General features: G+C 36.4%; 3 protein-coding genes across 4 annotated transcripts; 1 reads left to right on the forward strand and 2 right to left on the reverse strand.

Moving 5' to 3' along the window:
* LOC109707151 lies at positions 336-1,715 on the forward strand (the record flags this gene model as incomplete). The annotated part of the gene is given in 4 exon segments (XM_020228253.1): positions 336-490; positions 625-691; positions 1,166-1,217; positions 1,299-1,715. Coding segments are annotated over 4 exon segments (359 nt in total), but the record flags the coding sequence as incomplete, so codon positions are not given.
* Positions 5,837-9,675, reverse strand: LOC109707631 (uncharacterized G-patch domain protein DDB_G0278987). The gene is made up of 11 exons (XM_020229051.1): positions 9,407-9,675; positions 9,174-9,258; positions 8,994-9,073; positions 8,861-8,885; positions 8,689-8,779; positions 8,536-8,602; positions 8,201-8,297; positions 7,242-7,423; positions 6,778-7,020; positions 6,586-6,702; positions 5,837-6,300 (listed from the first exon to the last, which is right to left on the reverse strand). Exons 1-11 carry the CDS (start codon positions 9,482-9,484, stop codon positions 6,238-6,240), a joined length of 1,128 nt encoding a protein of 375 aa, XP_020084640.1. The 5' UTR covers positions 9,485-9,675; the 3' UTR covers positions 5,837-6,237.
* On the reverse strand, positions 11,006-16,459 carry LOC109707632 (protein REVEILLE 6-like). Of its 2 annotated transcripts, none has more exons than XM_020229053.1 (9): positions 16,015-16,459; positions 13,872-13,929; positions 13,382-13,505; positions 13,125-13,241; positions 12,560-12,682; positions 12,280-12,389; positions 11,502-11,561; positions 11,226-11,326; positions 11,006-11,146 (listed from the first exon to the last, which is right to left on the reverse strand). In XM_020229053.1, exons 1-9 carry the CDS (start codon positions 16,302-16,304, stop codon positions 11,131-11,133), a joined length of 999 nt encoding a protein of 332 aa, XP_020084642.1. In that variant the 5' UTR covers positions 16,305-16,459; the 3' UTR covers positions 11,006-11,130. The 2 variants fall into 2 exon arrangements, with proteins under 2 accessions (XP_020084642.1, XP_020084641.1); XM_020229052.1 differs by having other exon boundaries at positions 13,125-13,304; positions 16,015-16,456.

Here is a 17,862-nt window from a genome sequence, read left to right on the forward strand (position 1 = left end):
TGCTAGTCGGAGATGCATGGCAAAAAGTAAGGAAGAATATACATCATAAAATGACAGACGTGGGAATCGAACGCATGCAGAACTTCTTTAAATGGATAGGTTTCGAACTGATAATACAGTAGAACGGTACAGAAATAGTCTTAACGAGAAGAGGCTATCAAAGTGATGACTAACGCATTCCTAATGCGGCAGGCAAAGCCCGAAGGCATTACTTGGGCAATTGACTTTTGTATGATTTCTCTTAAGTTGTTGATGTAGTGTTTTCATGCGATTCGTTAAGTCGATAAATCGGTTAATTGTCTTTCATGTTCGTAAACGTTTTTCTTATTCTTTAGGAAATTTGACTCTCAAGGCTTATGAAGATGACTGTGAATTTGCTGACCCAGCTGGTTCATTCAAAGGTCTTAAGCGCTTTAAACGAAACTGCTCAAATTTTGGGTCTCTGCTCGAAAAATCTAATATGAAACTCACAAAGTGGGAGGACTTTGAGGTGAAAAACAACTTTTTGTTTTACTTTTTCTCTGATGAAAAGTTATTATTTGTAATCCTTTTTGCCGTCATGCTTCAAGAATGAGGAACTTAGTGCCAAGATCAATCTTTTGACCAATAATAAACTGCGTGCAGGATAAGTCGGTTGGACACTGGCGTTTTAACTGTATCATGTCATTCCCTTGGAGACCTATACTTTCTGGTACAATTTTACAATTCCAAAGAAAAAGAATCGCACCTGTTGTTGTTTGTTCTTTTCTTTTTCGGTAACCATCCTTGTGCTGTAAATCAAAATTGCATCAAGAGTCCTCAACCTTTCCGCTTTAGTCTTAGCTTGGAGATCAACCTTACAGTTTGGTTCTCAATTTTAAGCCCTGTTGTAATCTTCGTTGATCGGTTATATTTCTCCATTAAGCAGAAATGCTGTATATGCTATGAAACTGCATATAAGAAACTTCTCAACTTCTTTGCTGAATCAACGTAAAAACTAAACGGAAAATGAAAGATCGCAACAGAATGCAATAAGTCCTGGGATTTTACTACACTATTTTAAAGATTGAGGATCAAACTGAAGCTCTGCTAGAAGGTGGATTCTTGACGCAGTTTACCCATCATTTCTGCAACTTATCTGTTTCCGCAGCAGCAGTGACAGTATATTCCCCGTGCTTCCTTTCAGCCACAGGGTATACAGAGTACTACTTTGACGCCGAATCAGGGAGAGTGTGCAAGTAATGTCGATTCTCAAAGTCCTGCAGTACATACATGATTCCCTACATAACATCATCTCTCATTTTTCGCTTTCGATGCAGGCACGTAGAACATTGGAATGTTCCCAAAATGGCACTTCTCAAGCAAATATTCAGGCCAAGCCGCTGGGTCTGGGAGAAGCGCTGAAAACTTTTACTACCGAGGGAGGACGCCGAAGGAGTCGAAATGTTCACATATATACACAAGGGTGTGTGCTAATGTAAGCAGCTGTAGCAGAACCCTACAATCCAGTGTCCATACGAATCAGAGAATGAAGCAAATGTAGTAGCATTCTTGGGAGGTACTTGAGTTTATATTAGATTTGCTTCATCGATGCTGAAGCAATGCTGTAAATTTGAGGAAATGGAAAATTAGAGTTTTTGGCTGTTATGGAAGAACAAAACATGCTTCTGGGCTTCATAAAATGCTGGTTTCGAGCTATAAGAAATTATAGATGATTGTCAGCAAAAACTATTGTACGAGTAGAGCTTTTTTTATTTTTGTTAAAAAAACTATCTAATATAGTAATAGTGGATGTTATCATCCACATGCGCTATTTTAGTGGTCGAGGTTCGAATCTCTGCTTCTGCACTATAAAATTTAAAAGAAATAAAAAAAAAAAAGAAGGGTTCCAATATCCAGCCTCTCGTCTTCAATATTATACCTGTTCTAAAGAGGGGGAACCAGAACATCTAGACCTTGAAGATACCAACCAAAATCAAGATTTTCATATGTACGTTGCTTCGAAAGAGACTACTCACTACTGACAGGCTTATCACCAGAGGCATGTCTGTAGATCCGCTCTGCGTGCTATGTGGGGTCCTCCCGAAAAGCTGTGATCATCTATTCTCTAGCTGCGTCTTTGTCTGCTTTCTCTTACTCTCTTTGGCGGACCTTGATACATCCCCTGAAACCACGGGACCGGCCCGCAAGCTTTGGGCCAAAGTATCTGAAAACCCCAATGCTGTGATGAAATTCAAAGGCCTAGCGGCAACTTGGTGAGTCGTCTGGACTAATAGAAATTCCGTCATCTTTCGGGCCGCACCACCCAACGCAGTATGATCAATTGAACGCATCAACGGACTCTTAAATGACTGGAGTATACCCCACCCCACCCCACCCCCCCCCCCTTCTAGCTTGTATCTTTGTACTTTCTTCTTTCACTATTTTCACCTTTTGCCGCTTTCAGAGGCCGTTGTTGCTTCCATCCTGTACGCTTAATTCATTCCGCTTTATGAATGAAGCATGTAGCTTGTTATTTTTTTCTCAAAAAAGAAGAAGAAGAAGAAGAAGAAGAAGAGGGTTTCTTGGGACAGATAGTCTCCGGGCAATTTTCCTTTTATAGAGAGAGAGAGAGAGAGAGAGAGAGAAAAAGAATATTCAGCTTTTACTCATAAATCTTATTTAATGATATATAGCTTTCAAATCTACTATTCGTATAGTTAAATATAATTAAGAACATTTAAATATTTTAAAAATCAAATTTTATAATTTTTTAGCATTATATATCTTACAATCAAAAGCCTCAAAAATGATATTTTTAACAATCGGTATAAAGTGTTTTTAAGTTAACATTATAGAAGAATCAGAATTATTTGTTGTTTTAATATTTTTATTCAATGTATGAATCAAGATTAATACTTCAGATTTTAAATTTAAAAATATTATTCCCTATTTTTAAAAGATTTTTTAATTTTGACCGTTCATTTTATACTCACTTAATGAACTTTATTATAAATTTGAAAAATTACGAAATTCGACTTTTAACCTCTATACTCATAAAAATACAAATATGAGAGTCGTACTTTCTCTCTCTCTCTCTAATATTATATTGGAAAATTTTCAATTAGACTAAATGGGCCCATACGGCCCATATATCGAATGAACATACGTACGCTAAGTGGGCCCTGCGGCCTACATTGTATCCTCCTCACGCGCACGCGCTTTAAAGGGATTTTAGGGTTTCGTCCGAGTCTATAAAACGAGGGCAGTGGAGTGGCGTTCGTAGGAAACCCAATGCCGCGGTCGTGTTCGAAGTTGCTTCCTTTTCCTCTATTTTTTCTCTCTTTTTCTCGATTTTTTTTTTCTTTTTCTCCTATTTTTGGATCAAATGATGAGGAAAACTGCAACAATATGACGGATCTATATCCTTTCCGTGATTCGTAGTATTTAAGTCTCTGATGATCGATCCTCTTTGCTCTCCGACTCAATCTGTTCCAAAATTCTCTCTTTTATTCCGATTCTTCTTTAATGTTTCAATCCGTATCCGTTTTCGTTTGCACGAGGCTTTTTCTTTTTATTGTTCATGTGCGGGAGATGATGATGAAATTTTTGGTCCGTGTTTCTGATCATTCGGTGACTGAGACTCTATTACCAATCTCTGATCCCGCAATTTGATAAAATCTAATTAAAACAAAAAAATATGTATTCTCAGATTAAAAAAATTCGTTCTTTTTTGAAGTGTATTGCTTGGGCCAAAAATTGGATTTTTGTAAGAAATTTTGTTCTTTCTCAACTGTGGCACAATTTGTTTTGTGGTTTTTCTGTTTCTTCGTTGCTGTGATGAACTATGAAAAGGATTTTCGCATGTCAGACTTCAGAGATACGTAAAGTGTCAATGAGAAGATATTTCATACTTCTGAGCAATTTCTTTCTCCGATTGAAAGTGTTTTTTTTTTAAAAAAATTTGGTTGTTTTTTTTTTTTTATGAACGGTTTCTGAAATTAAGTTCCAAAATCTGTCAAAAAAAGAATTGGCATTCGTAATCCTGTAAAATGCAGATGTTTAAAATTATAGACCACTCTGCTTTTGCGTTGATTTACTACCATAATGAGAATTTGTGGAGACTTATATTGCTCCAATTCTTTTGTGCCCTAAAATTTTTCCTATCGTGATTCTTTCAAATTGCAACAGCACTACCACGGGGAGAAGTTTGAAGTTGTTCTTAGAGCTTATATTAGGATTCGAAAAAAAAAAAAAAACGTACAGAGGGCTCAAAAACTTTAGCTCTGTTGCATACGAGTATTTAAATTTTTAATTTTTACAATATGATTTTGAAATTTTATTAAAGAGTTTAATAGGTATATTTATTCGAATTTACTTAACTATACGGTCTGTTATGTCTTGTATAAAATTTTAAAATATTACAACTTAACTATTTTATTCTAGTATGAAAAAAAGTTAATAAATATTCTACTTTAAATCTTTCTATTTAATTAGTAAAATTTTTTTAAAAAAAAATTCAGAGTGTGCAGTTTTGTAAGTTTATGAGCACGGCATGTAATTAAAATTAATTTATTACTTGATTAATAATTTAATTAAAAAAGGCCAATTTAATTTACTTACTAAAATTTGTTATAAAAAATGATCAGTTAAATTTATTTCATCAAATTTATGTTTTTTTAAAAAAAGGTTAATTAGATTGATTTAATAAAAAATATGTTTTAAAGTGATTTAAATTAAAAGTTTAAGTGGTTAATTAAAGAAACAAGTTTCATTTTTCCCTACAAATTGAGCACCGTCAGAATTCGCATGGTAAGTTAAGACGTAATCAAATTACAAGTACAAAGATTTACTGCGATTACAATCCGATATAAGTGGGGCACCGCATTTTGTAATAATGCTATGCGATTCCAATTGTATCTTGTGTGACTGTTAACTTTATAATAATCTAAAGAGTAACCTCCCGGCTCAGAAAATAAATCAGCTAAAACTCAATAAATTCAAGGACTATGCCAGATCGTGTGCTTAAACTCGCAAAATTTAACTCCGTTGCAATGAGAGTATCAAACCAGCAAAAACACAAGCAGCAGCGTCAGAACGTAATACACATTCCCTAAGTAGATGATACAATNTTGATTAATAATTTAATTAAAAAAGGTCAGTTTGATTTACTTACTAAAATAACTATTCTACTTTTAAATCTTTCTATTTAATTACTAAATTTTTTTTAAAAAAATTTCAGAGTTTGAAGTTTTGTAAGTTTATGAGCACGGCATGTAATAAAAATTAATTTATTACTTGATTAATAATTTAATTAAAAAAGGCCAGTTTAATTTACTTAATAAAATTTGTTTTAAAAAATGATCAGTTAAGTTTAATTCATCAAATTTATGTTTTTTTTAAAAAAAGGTTAATTAGATTGATTTAATAAAAAATATGTTTTAAAGTTTATTTAAATTAAAAGTTTAGGTGGTTAATTAAAGAAAAAGTTTCATTTTTCCTTACAAATTGAGCACCGTCAGAATTCGCATGGTAAGTTAAGACGTAATCAAATTACAAGTACAAAGATTTACTGCGATTACAATCCGAAATAAGTGGGGCATTGCATTTTGTAATAATGCTATGCGATTCCAATTGTATCTTGTGGGCTGTTAACTTTATAATAATCTAAAGAGTAACCTCCCTGCTCAGAAAATAAATCAGCTAAAACTCAATAAATTCAAGGGCTATGACAGATCGTGTGCTTAAACTCTGCAAAATTTAACTCCGTTGCAATGAGAGTATCAAACCAGCAAAAACACAAGCAGCAGCGTCAGAACGTAATACACATTCCCTAAGTAGATGATACAATCAGCAAATTCCTAAGTAGATGATAACATCAGCAATGTGCAGCAAAATTTTCACCATTTTAGCAAAAGAACATCTCATTAATGAATACAATGATATATGGATGGATCTATCCGAATAGTCCGCCCTAAAATTTTAACTCAAGCATAAAGCACACATATTAAGACTAAGACGCTACAAAATTTTTAGCCTCTTCCCCAGGAGACTTGTTGAATAAAATCACTCACGACAAATAGCGAACAATATGGCTATGTTTGGATTTCGAAATAAATTATCTCGGTAATATTCTATTTGATATGAAAATTTTCTATTGTGATTTAAAGTTCGGAGTGTGATCGAATTATTAAAATAATGTTTTCAGTATCGACATCCAAACAAGGCCTATGTGATAGGAAAAGGCTTGGGTACAACATCGCGAACAAATCATGCTCTCTAAATCCGTGGCAAAAGACTCACTTTCTTACCCTCCACAAGGAATGTCCTGCTGCCTTCTAACTGCATAAAATGCACAACATTCAACAATACTCGGATATCATGATAACAGATGGTTTTATGAAAGATGATGGTGCAAAAATTAAAATATAATTGATTGTTTCAGAAGTTCAATTGGAAAACAAAAAGAAAATCTAGGTTTCAAAGGAATCTGACTTGGTGAAAATGCTTTGAAGTTGCATAAAATTCTGTGTCGCCAAGTATATGGGGTTATTAAATCAAAACAAATTAGCCAGGTAACACCAGCTCTGGACAACAGAGTTATCACCGAAGTATAAAGTGACATACCTTCTTCTTTAAGTGCGACAGAGCATCATGTCTGGAAGAAAAGTTTGAGAAATAAGTTGTGGAATGAGCTTCAACAAGGACTTTAAGCTCTTTAAACCTCAGCGATTGTGAAGGCGCCTAAAACAACTTAATGTGATGAAAAGAATAGATATACCATATACTGAAAGGAAATCCACAGTTTAGAATGTATACCTGACGAAGGATCTTTTTGCATAACTTTTTTAGCTTTATTTTCTTTTCAACATTTTTGCATTTCACCTTACTGCGAGGTTCTATATCCTCACTCTCCCTCTGTTCTGTTAAACCACCAGAATCAGCAGAACATTCACCATCACCATCATCAAAAGATGTCTTCTTTCCCTCCCAGTAGCAACCAGCTACCTTCTTGGGCCGATCCTTCATGCCAAGCCCCTGTTTCCCTGAAGTAGCTTTATCCTATAAATGATAAAACAGTTTTTAAAGTTGGGGGAGTGGAGGAGAAGAAAAAAAAGATGATTGCAAGGCCATAATAAGTCAGGCCATCAGCGATAATCAGGCAATCACTTGAAAAGGGCAATAAAGATTGATCTCGCACAACGGCAAACCAATATGTCCGCTATGAAGAAATCTCAGCTAAATATAGGATAGGCACAGCAAGTAATGCAAGAAGCATGTACCTGGACAAGCTTGTATAGATTTTCTTGATCTTCTTCAGCGAATGTGTTGCGTTTATCTAAAGAATTATTCTTAGAATCTATGGGTTTGCTTGATTTGCGGGGAAGTGACCGTGCACCAAGAAAACCTCCTGACACAAACCCATGCTTATGGCCCCACCAATTTACATCTTCAAGTTTTGGGCCTGTCCAATTTCAAACAGTACAGAAACAGAAAGAATGCGTCAAATAGCTAGATAGATAGATTAGCAAGATAGAGTACAAAGTTATCACTAAACAATAAATTATATGAAAAGAACAAGTTACAACTTATTACTACGAATTCTTGATAGGAAAATCACTACACTGGTGGTACATCATCTGCAGCCGTGTACATCATCTCTATATGTGCAATGCAAAGGATAATGATGCACAGCTTGCTGGATCTACAATTATTAAAGATAATGTGAAATTGACAATTTAACTCTTGATGATGCTGACAAAGTATTTTAAACTGATAACATCTTGAAATGTATGAATATAACATCAGTACGAATATGATTTACCTATGATTAGCTTGCATGCATGCTCAGGCTGCAATTGAGTTGTTCAGAAAGAGCTCAGTAGTGGCTCGGGTAAAGCTTGCAACAATATTGAGAAAACTCTAATATAACTTATATACTCCGCATGGTTTTCTATGCCTCAGTTAATAATTTAAAAGACCCCACAATCAAAATGAAAAGAGATACACAAGCAAATCGAATTGTTTAAGGTGCAGTAAGAGATTTCAGGAACTTGTATTCATAGGAGTCACATATGGGGTCAATGTTACTAGTAGTACAGGTAGTAGGAAGCAATTAACTAAATAACACATCAGTTTACAGAATAGATCACAAGTATCTTGGAAGAAATGCACGTGGCAGGGGTAAATGGAAAGAGAAAGAGATATCTCAAAGGCACATATTTGATATCCTCGTAAATACCTTCTTCCTGTGAGATATCAGAGTTTGATACATCAAAACTTGACGGGCCAGCATTTAGCTCAAAATCCATGTTACAATCATCTTCGACTTTGTTTCCCTGAATATAGCACCAAAAATATATATATATATAGATGAACCCAAAAAATATCACATGAAACAGAAAATTCTGAGAGACAAATAAACAGAGGACGTCGAATTATATTAAGATATGCAAAAAGTATGCTCCTTGAGACAAGAATAATATAATCCAAGAACAAACAAGAGCACAGAGCACGAAATATGAATTTAATTAAAAGGAAAGAAAAAAACTCATGTAAAGAGAATTGAGCACTCACGAGAATTCCTTGAAGATCCTTTTCTGAGTAGGCGTTCACAAGTTTGCCTCTCTCTCTTTTCTTATACCTGATTAACATAAACAATAACAAATAAAACACAGGAACAAGTTCTACATCATAAGAACAGGATAACTTCCAATAGCAAAAACCGACCTTCCTTGTGGCCGAGTAGCTTTACAACCCTTATCCTTTTCTGATGCATCTTTTGCAGATTTAATATCAGCCTCACTCACATCAGAAGCTTCTGTGAGTCAAATGCAATCGAAATTGAACACAATGCATACAATAACAATGAGCAAGAAACAATTGTTCACTACCGCAATACCTTTATCAACCGGTTCAGCCACTTGCTGCAATTTTTTTATAAAAAAAAAAAAAAAAAACCAATTGAGATAATACTCTAAGAATCAGAGAGTTGTCAAATATCGAGAGATCTCGAGGAACGTTTTCGGCATTACCACTTTCAATTTCTTAAGGATGTTGTCGAATTGGGAGGTGTCGAAAGCCCAGTTATTCGTCGGCTTATCTAAGCCCACGCCTGCGAAAAAGACCATTATTATTACACAGGCTAATAGTGAATCAACAAGATACTACTCGAGTAGTTGTAAAATTATATGGAAAGAGAGTTGAAATTTAACCTAGAGTATCCTGCTTGTTTTTCACCCTGACGTAACCCTTTATCCCTTGCTTGTCTTTTCCAAGGCCTTCACCCTCCTCCCATCCCTTTTTGTTATACAAATTAGAAACTAAAAAACTTATTTTGCAGATCAAAGAAGATTATCATAAACAAACAAGCAAAAGTGTCTCACAAACTCAGGAACTAGGGTTTGTGGGCGATAAGAAGGCAAAAAAAATTTCGGGGAGTTTATACCATCTGCTTCATGAGGCGGAAGGCGGCGGACTGCCTGGCGACGCCGACGTAGCAAGCGGGAGCTTCCGGCGAAGCCATTTTTTCCGATCCGCGTCCTCCGCCGCCGCCGCCGCCGACGCCGGAGAGAGAGAGAGAGTTTTGTGCAGTAGCAAACTGAGAGGTAAAGAGGCAAACCCTAGCAACGGAGGAAGAAAGGGTTTGTTAGGTTAGGACTTAGGAGCCGAGTTCGACGAGTCGCTGAGTTGGGGCGCAACCCGGGCTAGCGGGTCGCGGGGAATCGAAAGAACCAACGCGACCCAATAATGTAAAAGAAACATTTTTCCGGGTAACTTTCAATGTAGTCCCTGGATTTTAGTGTATATTCACTTTAGTCCTCGAACCTGCCAAAATCTCGAGTTGGACGTTGCACTTTCCAAGCTTGAAGAAACTTTTCTTGTAGTACTCACCTGCACTATTAGATAAAGAAAATATTGCCTGCACGAGATGCATCAACACCACTTACACCACGAAATGTATTACGCAAAGTCCTCAATCCATTTTGTGCTTTTCTAGCAGTCCAAATTTCTAAGTAGGGGAAAAAAAAAAAAAAAAAGGGTCACTCAAACATAAGGCATACATACCATGTGACCATGTCTAGAAATTTTGTAGCTTATTGAAACTCAGAAGCTAGTAACGTAATTTACCCAAACATGGACCGATATGCTTAGATAGAATCTGACCCGGCCGTGGATGGGTGAGCTTGGTCAATGCTCTATTCAAACTTTGGGGCCTTGTTTTTTTTCTATTATTATTATTATATATATATATATATATATATATATATATATATATATATATTTATATTTATATATTTATATTTTTTCCTTTATATTTTTTCCCCTCCTGTGGGTTCAAACAGTAGTAATTGCCATCTGAACATGCTGTTATTCATTCAAGAGGATTCTGCTCCAGATAAAATTATTCTATAGATCAGTGAGACATATTGAGGAACACTAATAAGAATGATGTTTTGTATACCTCAAAATCTTTTCTAAATATTACTAATAATAAATTAGCATTAAGCTTGATGCCATTCTGAGGTGTACATAACTGTTCCTGAGGTAGGGGCTAAATTTGTCATCATACCGTGCAGTGAATATGAAATTCCTGTCATTTACAATTTACTTTGTCAACCAACTGTACCAAGCAAAATTGTCTAAGCGCATGATAGGTAGTATCAGAAATTCCAAATTCGAAGTCTTAGATGCTTAGCACTTTTAGTTGAATTCATTTTAAAAAATGAACGATGCAGATAGCTACCTTTAAAAAAAAAAAAAAAAAAAAAAACTAATTCAACTTTTGTCCACGTGCGGCGCGCACGAGAGGAGAGAGAGAGAGAGAGAGAGAGAGAGAGAGAGCAAGATCAAGTTTACAGAGAACTCCATGAACATAATCAACTAGATCCGCCATAAATATAATCAACTAGATTCAGCTATCACAAAAATATGTACACAAGCCTCAGAATTGGAACTCACCCTCGTAATGGGATGTACAAACATGTACGGGATGTGTCCCAGAAACCATCCCTTGCAGCTTATGGAGACATAATACATTACTACTGCAGCAGTCAAGGCTTCTATTGCCAAAACTCTCCACTTGACAACTGTAGAGCTAATGCAAGAGCCTTGAGATAAATATATATGAACAGTCAAAACACTTGGCCTTGTACTGATGTTTATACGCCATCATTCACTTTTCACCCTGAAATTTTCTTCTCAGTTCAGTGGATTCATGTAAACATACGATATATGTTCGAGTAGGATTAGACGGGTAAGCTTACAAGAATGGAGCAATCATGGGTCTATCTGCCTGAAGCTTGTGTTTCCCACCTTCTAGTTTAAATTCCTCTGGACCAAGGTCGTGTGATAAGAGCAACTTTCTCTGCACAAAATAAATAACAAACAAATCAGCTTTCATGCCTTTTAGTTTTTACACTGGGTAATAGCTGAAAAGGATTATAAATCCTCTTTACCTACTGGCACTTGAGATCAGAACTACCCACTAGTATCAAGACTTTAGATCCTAAGGACAAAAGCACTTATTCAAAAGCACTTACATGATCCTCGAAGTCAGGGCTAATCAAATTGATCGAGAGATTTCTCATCAACAATAAAACCTAGAAAACAACCACAGGAGTGTCAATTCTTCAAGATGATATAGAAGAATGTAAAGATACGCAACAAATTCAATAATCTACCAGATATAATGTACCATTAAATTGCTAGAAACCCAAGCAGGACACATAATAAAATCTACTTTAGTACAACGCTTTGTCCAGTACAAAATCAACAACAACAAAAAAAATTGTCACCAAAAGAAAGAAAGTAGAAGAATTAATAGCAAAAGGATAATCTGATACGAAGCATTACATCATGCAGCATGTACAACAAAAAGCAGATAATTAAGATATGCTTGAAGGTTTAAAATGAAAACATGGAAAAGAAGGCAAGTCTGAATAGTTCCTAATGAAGAATAAGAACTCAAAGATACAGAAGGAAAGAAGAAAATGGTTTTTGTAGTATCGTAGTAACTAGTTTCCTTACGAACAACCGCTTAACCCTGTAACTCCCGACTAGTCAAAAAGGCCTGACTTCACTAGTCTGAACAATATGATTATTACTACATAAATAATAGTGGTGTAGAGGAATAGTATACCACACTGCTAGTTCTATATGCTAAAATGCACAGAACAGATACAAGAAGTGACATCAAATGATAAGATGACAGCCTAGGCAATGTAGTGAAACGCAGAGGAATGTGATTGACCAAAAAAAACAGTAATGTTTATAGGATGAGATCTGTGGAAATAAATTTGTTCAATACAAGTGACATACTGTTTCTACATCAATTGGATCCATCTCCTTCAGTTTCTGCAAATGACCACTTGTGCTTGGATCAAAAACACTACCCAAGAAGCTGTATACCCGTGCAAAATCTGGCATAACTTCACCAAAGAAAATAAAGCAACATAAAGATCAAGAATATCTTCTAAAGTAGTAAAGTAGTAGGTGCAGAGATTATATAGCACTAGAAAATGAAAAATTAATATCTAGATAATCTTCACTTGATATGCACTTTAGCAGTGTGAAAGACAAGGTATAAAGAGGCACTAACTGTGAAGTGATGGGACTTGATTCACTTGGTCAGTGGTTTCACCAACTGGCCGTGCTCTAGGCTGGCCTTCAGTGCTGCTACAGCAGCAATTATTATTCATTACAGCTGAAGCTCCAATATCCTCTGTAGAAAACAGCATTGTAATTGCTTAATAAGATATGAATGATTGATCAGTACGCAAACTGAGAAGGATCTAAACAAAGAAAATTTCAAAAAGAAAAAGGTTAAAAAAAGGTATATCAAATATATATTCATGCAAAATCATCTATAATATGTGCATATACCTGTCTGAATATATCATATATACCCCTTGAAAGTGCATTTCTTGACAAGAATACCCATATTGCAAGTTGAGTAGTCGTCAAACTCAGAGGGGGGAATTGTATTTGAAAAGAATTTCGAAGAGAGAAATTTCAAGCAGGTGTATTTGTAAGATATTAAGTTATTAAAGGGCATGAATTTAAATTTTGCAGGGAAATATATGTAAGCAAACAATTTTGCAGAGGTACATACCTACGTCTTGAACTTGTATGTACATAAACATGTCAAAAGAAAACAAACATACCTTTCATCATAGAAGAGGCACCAACAGGTTGAACAGTATTGTGAGCCCAGGAAGAGACTGTTGCACTGGTACTAGAGTTTCTAAGCATGGGAGATGAATCTATTCCGAGTGCAAAACCTGGTTCAACCACACAGGAAGATGAAGCTTGGTACGGAGTTGTCGGTTGAGAAAAAATAGGAGCTGCATGTTGTGATGTTGAATTACCAATCAGCCCCAATATATTAAGATAAATCAGAAGGATATAAAACAAGACAAACCGTTTTTAGAGGCTTTCTGAGGGTATGGATGAGCTGCTTTACGCTTTGGGCGGGGAGGTGGCACATGTGCACTGGCCCCATTTTTCTGAACCTTCAAAAAGTATTTTTGTGCATGGCTCCTTATCTGCCAAAAGAGTTCATCAGAAAACAATACTAATAAAAAAAAGACAGTATATTACTTCAAATTTAACCCAGACCAAAAACATTTACATAGAGCAAACTGGTAGTACATGCGTGCATAAAATAATTGCTAAAATAAAACATGATGTAACATTTATTGCATATAGAAGTCCTGGATATGTGGTTCAATTTTAGTAACTGACTGGAGGTTACTATCAAGTTAAGATAATTTTATCAGGTTCTAGCTAGAAACCTAAGAGATAAGATGATAAAAATCTGATTGGTTAACGAAATCAAGAGAATTAGCATGACAACTGAAATTCAGAGATCCCATCACTCGATCAACATTTATCAGCTCTCACACAAATACCTGGATAACTGTCTTTGAGCCAACAAAAGCTTCTATCTTTTTCCAGTCACGATCAAAACTGCAACAAGTACAAGAAGGAAACCATTAATGACTAGAACAAAAGAATGTGCTTAAGTTTTGTTATGAAAAGCAGTATTTTCCCATTTCTCTCCAGTATGACAGTTAATTATATACCTAAATTTCTCTGTAAAAATGTTTTTAAGCAGTGAAAACAGTTACAGATCACATTCTTAAAAAACAATGCTAAATTTTGCTAAAGCATGATAAAAAAATAATCAAAAGATTAATCCAACATAAAGAGGAAATACACTACACCAACAGGTGAAGCAGAAGAATATTTTCCTCATAACACAAAAATATTCAATGAGGCTTTTGTAAGAAAAAAGCCCAGAGCCTCTAGCTGTGGCGGGCAGTCTAATGAGCTCCTAAGCACAAAAAGCAGATGCTCCATTTTGAAGTCTGCGATTCTAGCTGCAGCAGGAAGCTATTGGGCAGTTCTAATGAAAAACACCATAGTGTCTATTTAGCAAGTCCATTCAAAGAAGATCTTGTAGATAAGCTAAAGCAAAGACAAACAGATCCAAATATAATAGGTCATGAAGAAGCATTTAACCATGTAGTTTAACCAAATTAACATGATGGTACTCCAAAGCGTTTTGATACTACCATCCTTAAACTAGCTGATGCATATCATATGGATAATATTCTGGTGGATAGTTTGATGACCGGCCCCAAGGTACAGACAAACCAAGCTAACTAAAGTTACAAAATTGTAACCAGCCAGACATTGGTTTAAGCAGTATATAGAAAAATGGTCCATAAACAAACTCCAGAGATTGAGAGAGAAAACTGTATAATTTGCCTTAGTACAATCCCTACTATAAGTTGTTTTTAGGCACTAACTAACTCACCTACAGAAACTTTTCTTGCATTTTGGCATGCTCATACGGTTCATTTTCACCTGAAAAAGCGCCCCCCCACACACACGCGGAGAATATAGGGCAAATCATTGGAATCAAGCAAGAAAGACTCTAATTAGCTTGAAAAATCTAATTGTATAGCTAACTGAGGAACTCCTTTGTTTCAAACACCAGAATAAAGCAGTTCCACGGCAGCACCCAAGCAATTTGCAGATGAGGCAGAATACGAGGGATTGACGAGCATCTAATATCCATGAGGAACATAACTGAGATCCTCTTCAGCTTAATTTGAAAGCCTATTCTAAACTAGAATTTATAGAAGACGTCCTTTTCATGCCAAAACTAAAGAATTCTACTTAATTGCGCAACGAAAAGTAAGGTCCAATGTGCTAGTGGGAAGAGAGAGGTTAAAAAAAAAAACAAAAAAAAAAGAGGAATCACAGAATATTTGAACCAAGACTAGCATATCTTCCTCGAAACGGTATGAGAATTTGTAGAGGCCTCATAACCTAAGTCAGCATAAATATATCCTCTGCTCTAAGTATAAAAGCCTTTAACCTCGGATATGATTATAATCGAAGAAAACCAAGTTCCAACTAATTATGACTTATGATTAAAACGGCAACAAAAACAACTCTAGCAAAATTGAGGACTCCGATTAAAAGTGTGGTTATGCCTAACGCAAAGTGAATCTTCAGAACCTATGGCTAACAATAATAACACGGAAAAAAGCAATAAAATTCAAATATGTCATTTCTCACATCTAAAGATGCTAAACATAAAGTCAACTTCCAGCGAAACCCTTAGACCCGATTCTTTGCATAACACTTCCTGCTACTAAATTATCATTTTTTAAGCTAAACGTACATTACTAACCAAAAAGCGATCCAAAAAAAAAAAAAGAAGAACATGATGATAATGACGAGCAACTAGTTGAAAAACCTAAATCCTAATTCACAGTACATCTCTCTAAACCCAAATGAAAAGTTTAAATTCACACCCCAATTAGCAAGAGAGAGAGCCTCCTCCCCGGAAACCTATATCATCGGATCCCCAAAAACTCACCACAAAGTGGCCAATTTACACCTTAAGGACGCCTAACGGCGCAAAAATCTAACAAAAAACCCTCGATTTACAGATAAGGCAAACCCTAACGAATCCCGTTTCTAAAACTCCAAACCTCAAACAAGTCAAAAAGAGGAAGGGATTTTAGCGAGCCTCACAGTTGAAGAGCCTCGAGGAACTTGTCGTGCTCCTGCTCCGTCCAGTTCTCCCTCGACTTGGTGATGGTGTAGGGCTTCCGCACCTTCTTGCTCGGGTCCTCTGCAGCGTCGGCTTCGGCGGCGGCGGAGTTGGTGACGAGGCCGTGGAGCGCCATGCCCGAGTGGCTTCCTCCGCCCCCGCTGCCGCTCTGCTGCTGCTGCTGCTGCTGCTGCGGCGGCGGCGAAGCCGTGTAGAAGCCGCTGCTCCGGGAAGCGCCACCACCGTCGTGCGGCGGGTTAACACGGACCATAAATGCGGCGATCGGGTGTGCTCGTGTGTCTGTGCCTGTGTGCGTCTATGTGTGGTGTGGACTCTCTCTTACCCTCTCTCTCTCTCTCTCTCCTCTCTTTCTCTCACTTCCTCTCACTTCCTCTCTCTCTCTCTCTCTCTCTACTTCGCTCTCTATGGCTTTTGCGCGTCGGAGTGGATGTGTGGCCGAGCAGCGCCAACCAAGCATCCCCACTTGCCTTCCCCCCTCCTATTTTTACACCTCCGCTATATACGTTGCGGAAATTTGTTCCGTGCAACCGTGAGTCTCTCCCCCTCGTCACATCGCTCCCCACACGCCCCCACCTCAAACCCTCGCTCCTATTGGTCGATCCGGCGCCGCCCAACCAGTGCTACAACGGGTTTGAAATCGAGCGTTGGGAGAGTTTGTTGGGGCCGGTAAAGTAACAACGCAAGTCGTTATTGCGGGCGCGCACTCACGTGCGGCGCACGCGTGGGGCTTCGTGGTTGGATAAGCCCCCGAGAGGTTGGCTCTGACGTCACCGTGGGTTCGATCTATAGCTTATAGGAGACTTGCGTACATGGTAGTATTTGAGTCGTCATAGTTGAAGAGTCGTGGGATAATAGTGAACGGAATTAACTGCCCTATTTATTTCAAAGATGATATAGCTCGAAAGCAGAATTATTTTAATTAGGTTTCGTATTTAGAACTCCATTTTCAACTACTATTAGGCATTTTTAAGTCTGTTTTATACTAAATTCGATAGTTTAAATAACATGGTATTAAAATTAATTCGTGAATTAATTTCCAACTTTATTATTTAACGGGTCGTATATTTTTTATATCCAGTAAAAATACGAATGAAAATATTAATATATATTTTTGAACCCTTTTTTGCTAGATCTATTTTTTGAATGACACAAAATATTAAATCCTTAGCCAATGATAGTAGACATGGTCGGTGCAATAAGAAAATATGAATCATATGATCCGGACGATTTTCTTGGTAAATTGTTGCAGAAGAACTGAGAAGAGAAGTTGAGATCCATGCGCTGCCGCGCTAATTATGCTTCCGTACGTAAGTTGTTGTGAGTAAGCATGATGTTGTTGTGCCACCTGTTAGGATCAATTCACGTACACCGGCTGTTATCGTGCCAAGTGTTAGGCTCAAGAACACCAACTTCGGATAAAGTTTTTAAATTTCTTTAATTGGAACTTGATCTGTAGTCGTGTCAATATTCTTGTGATACACATTTGCTTTGCACTGTGCCTGCATGATACTGGACTGGCTACCCCAATATCTAAAAGTAAATATAAATATATTTTTTTCGTCCAATTATTTATATATATAACTAATTATATATATATAAAAATATGACTAACCTACTATACTATTAATAGCATCAAATTATTTGTACTATTAATTTGTTCTTGGATGAAGAGATATGCAGTTAGAATGATAATAATTCTTTAGGATTGAGAGGGTGGTTGTTTAAATAATATAATTTAATAGATAAAAATGATTAAATGAGTAAATCTAATAGCAAAAAATTTGATAGCGCTAAATACTTGGTACTAT

This window comes from Ananas comosus, linkage group 3, assembly GCF_001540865.1.
Source record: "Ananas comosus cultivar F153 linkage group 3, ASM154086v1, whole genome shotgun sequence".
In the NCBI taxonomy this organism is placed as follows: Eukaryota; Viridiplantae; Streptophyta; class Magnoliopsida; order Poales; family Bromeliaceae; genus Ananas; species Ananas comosus.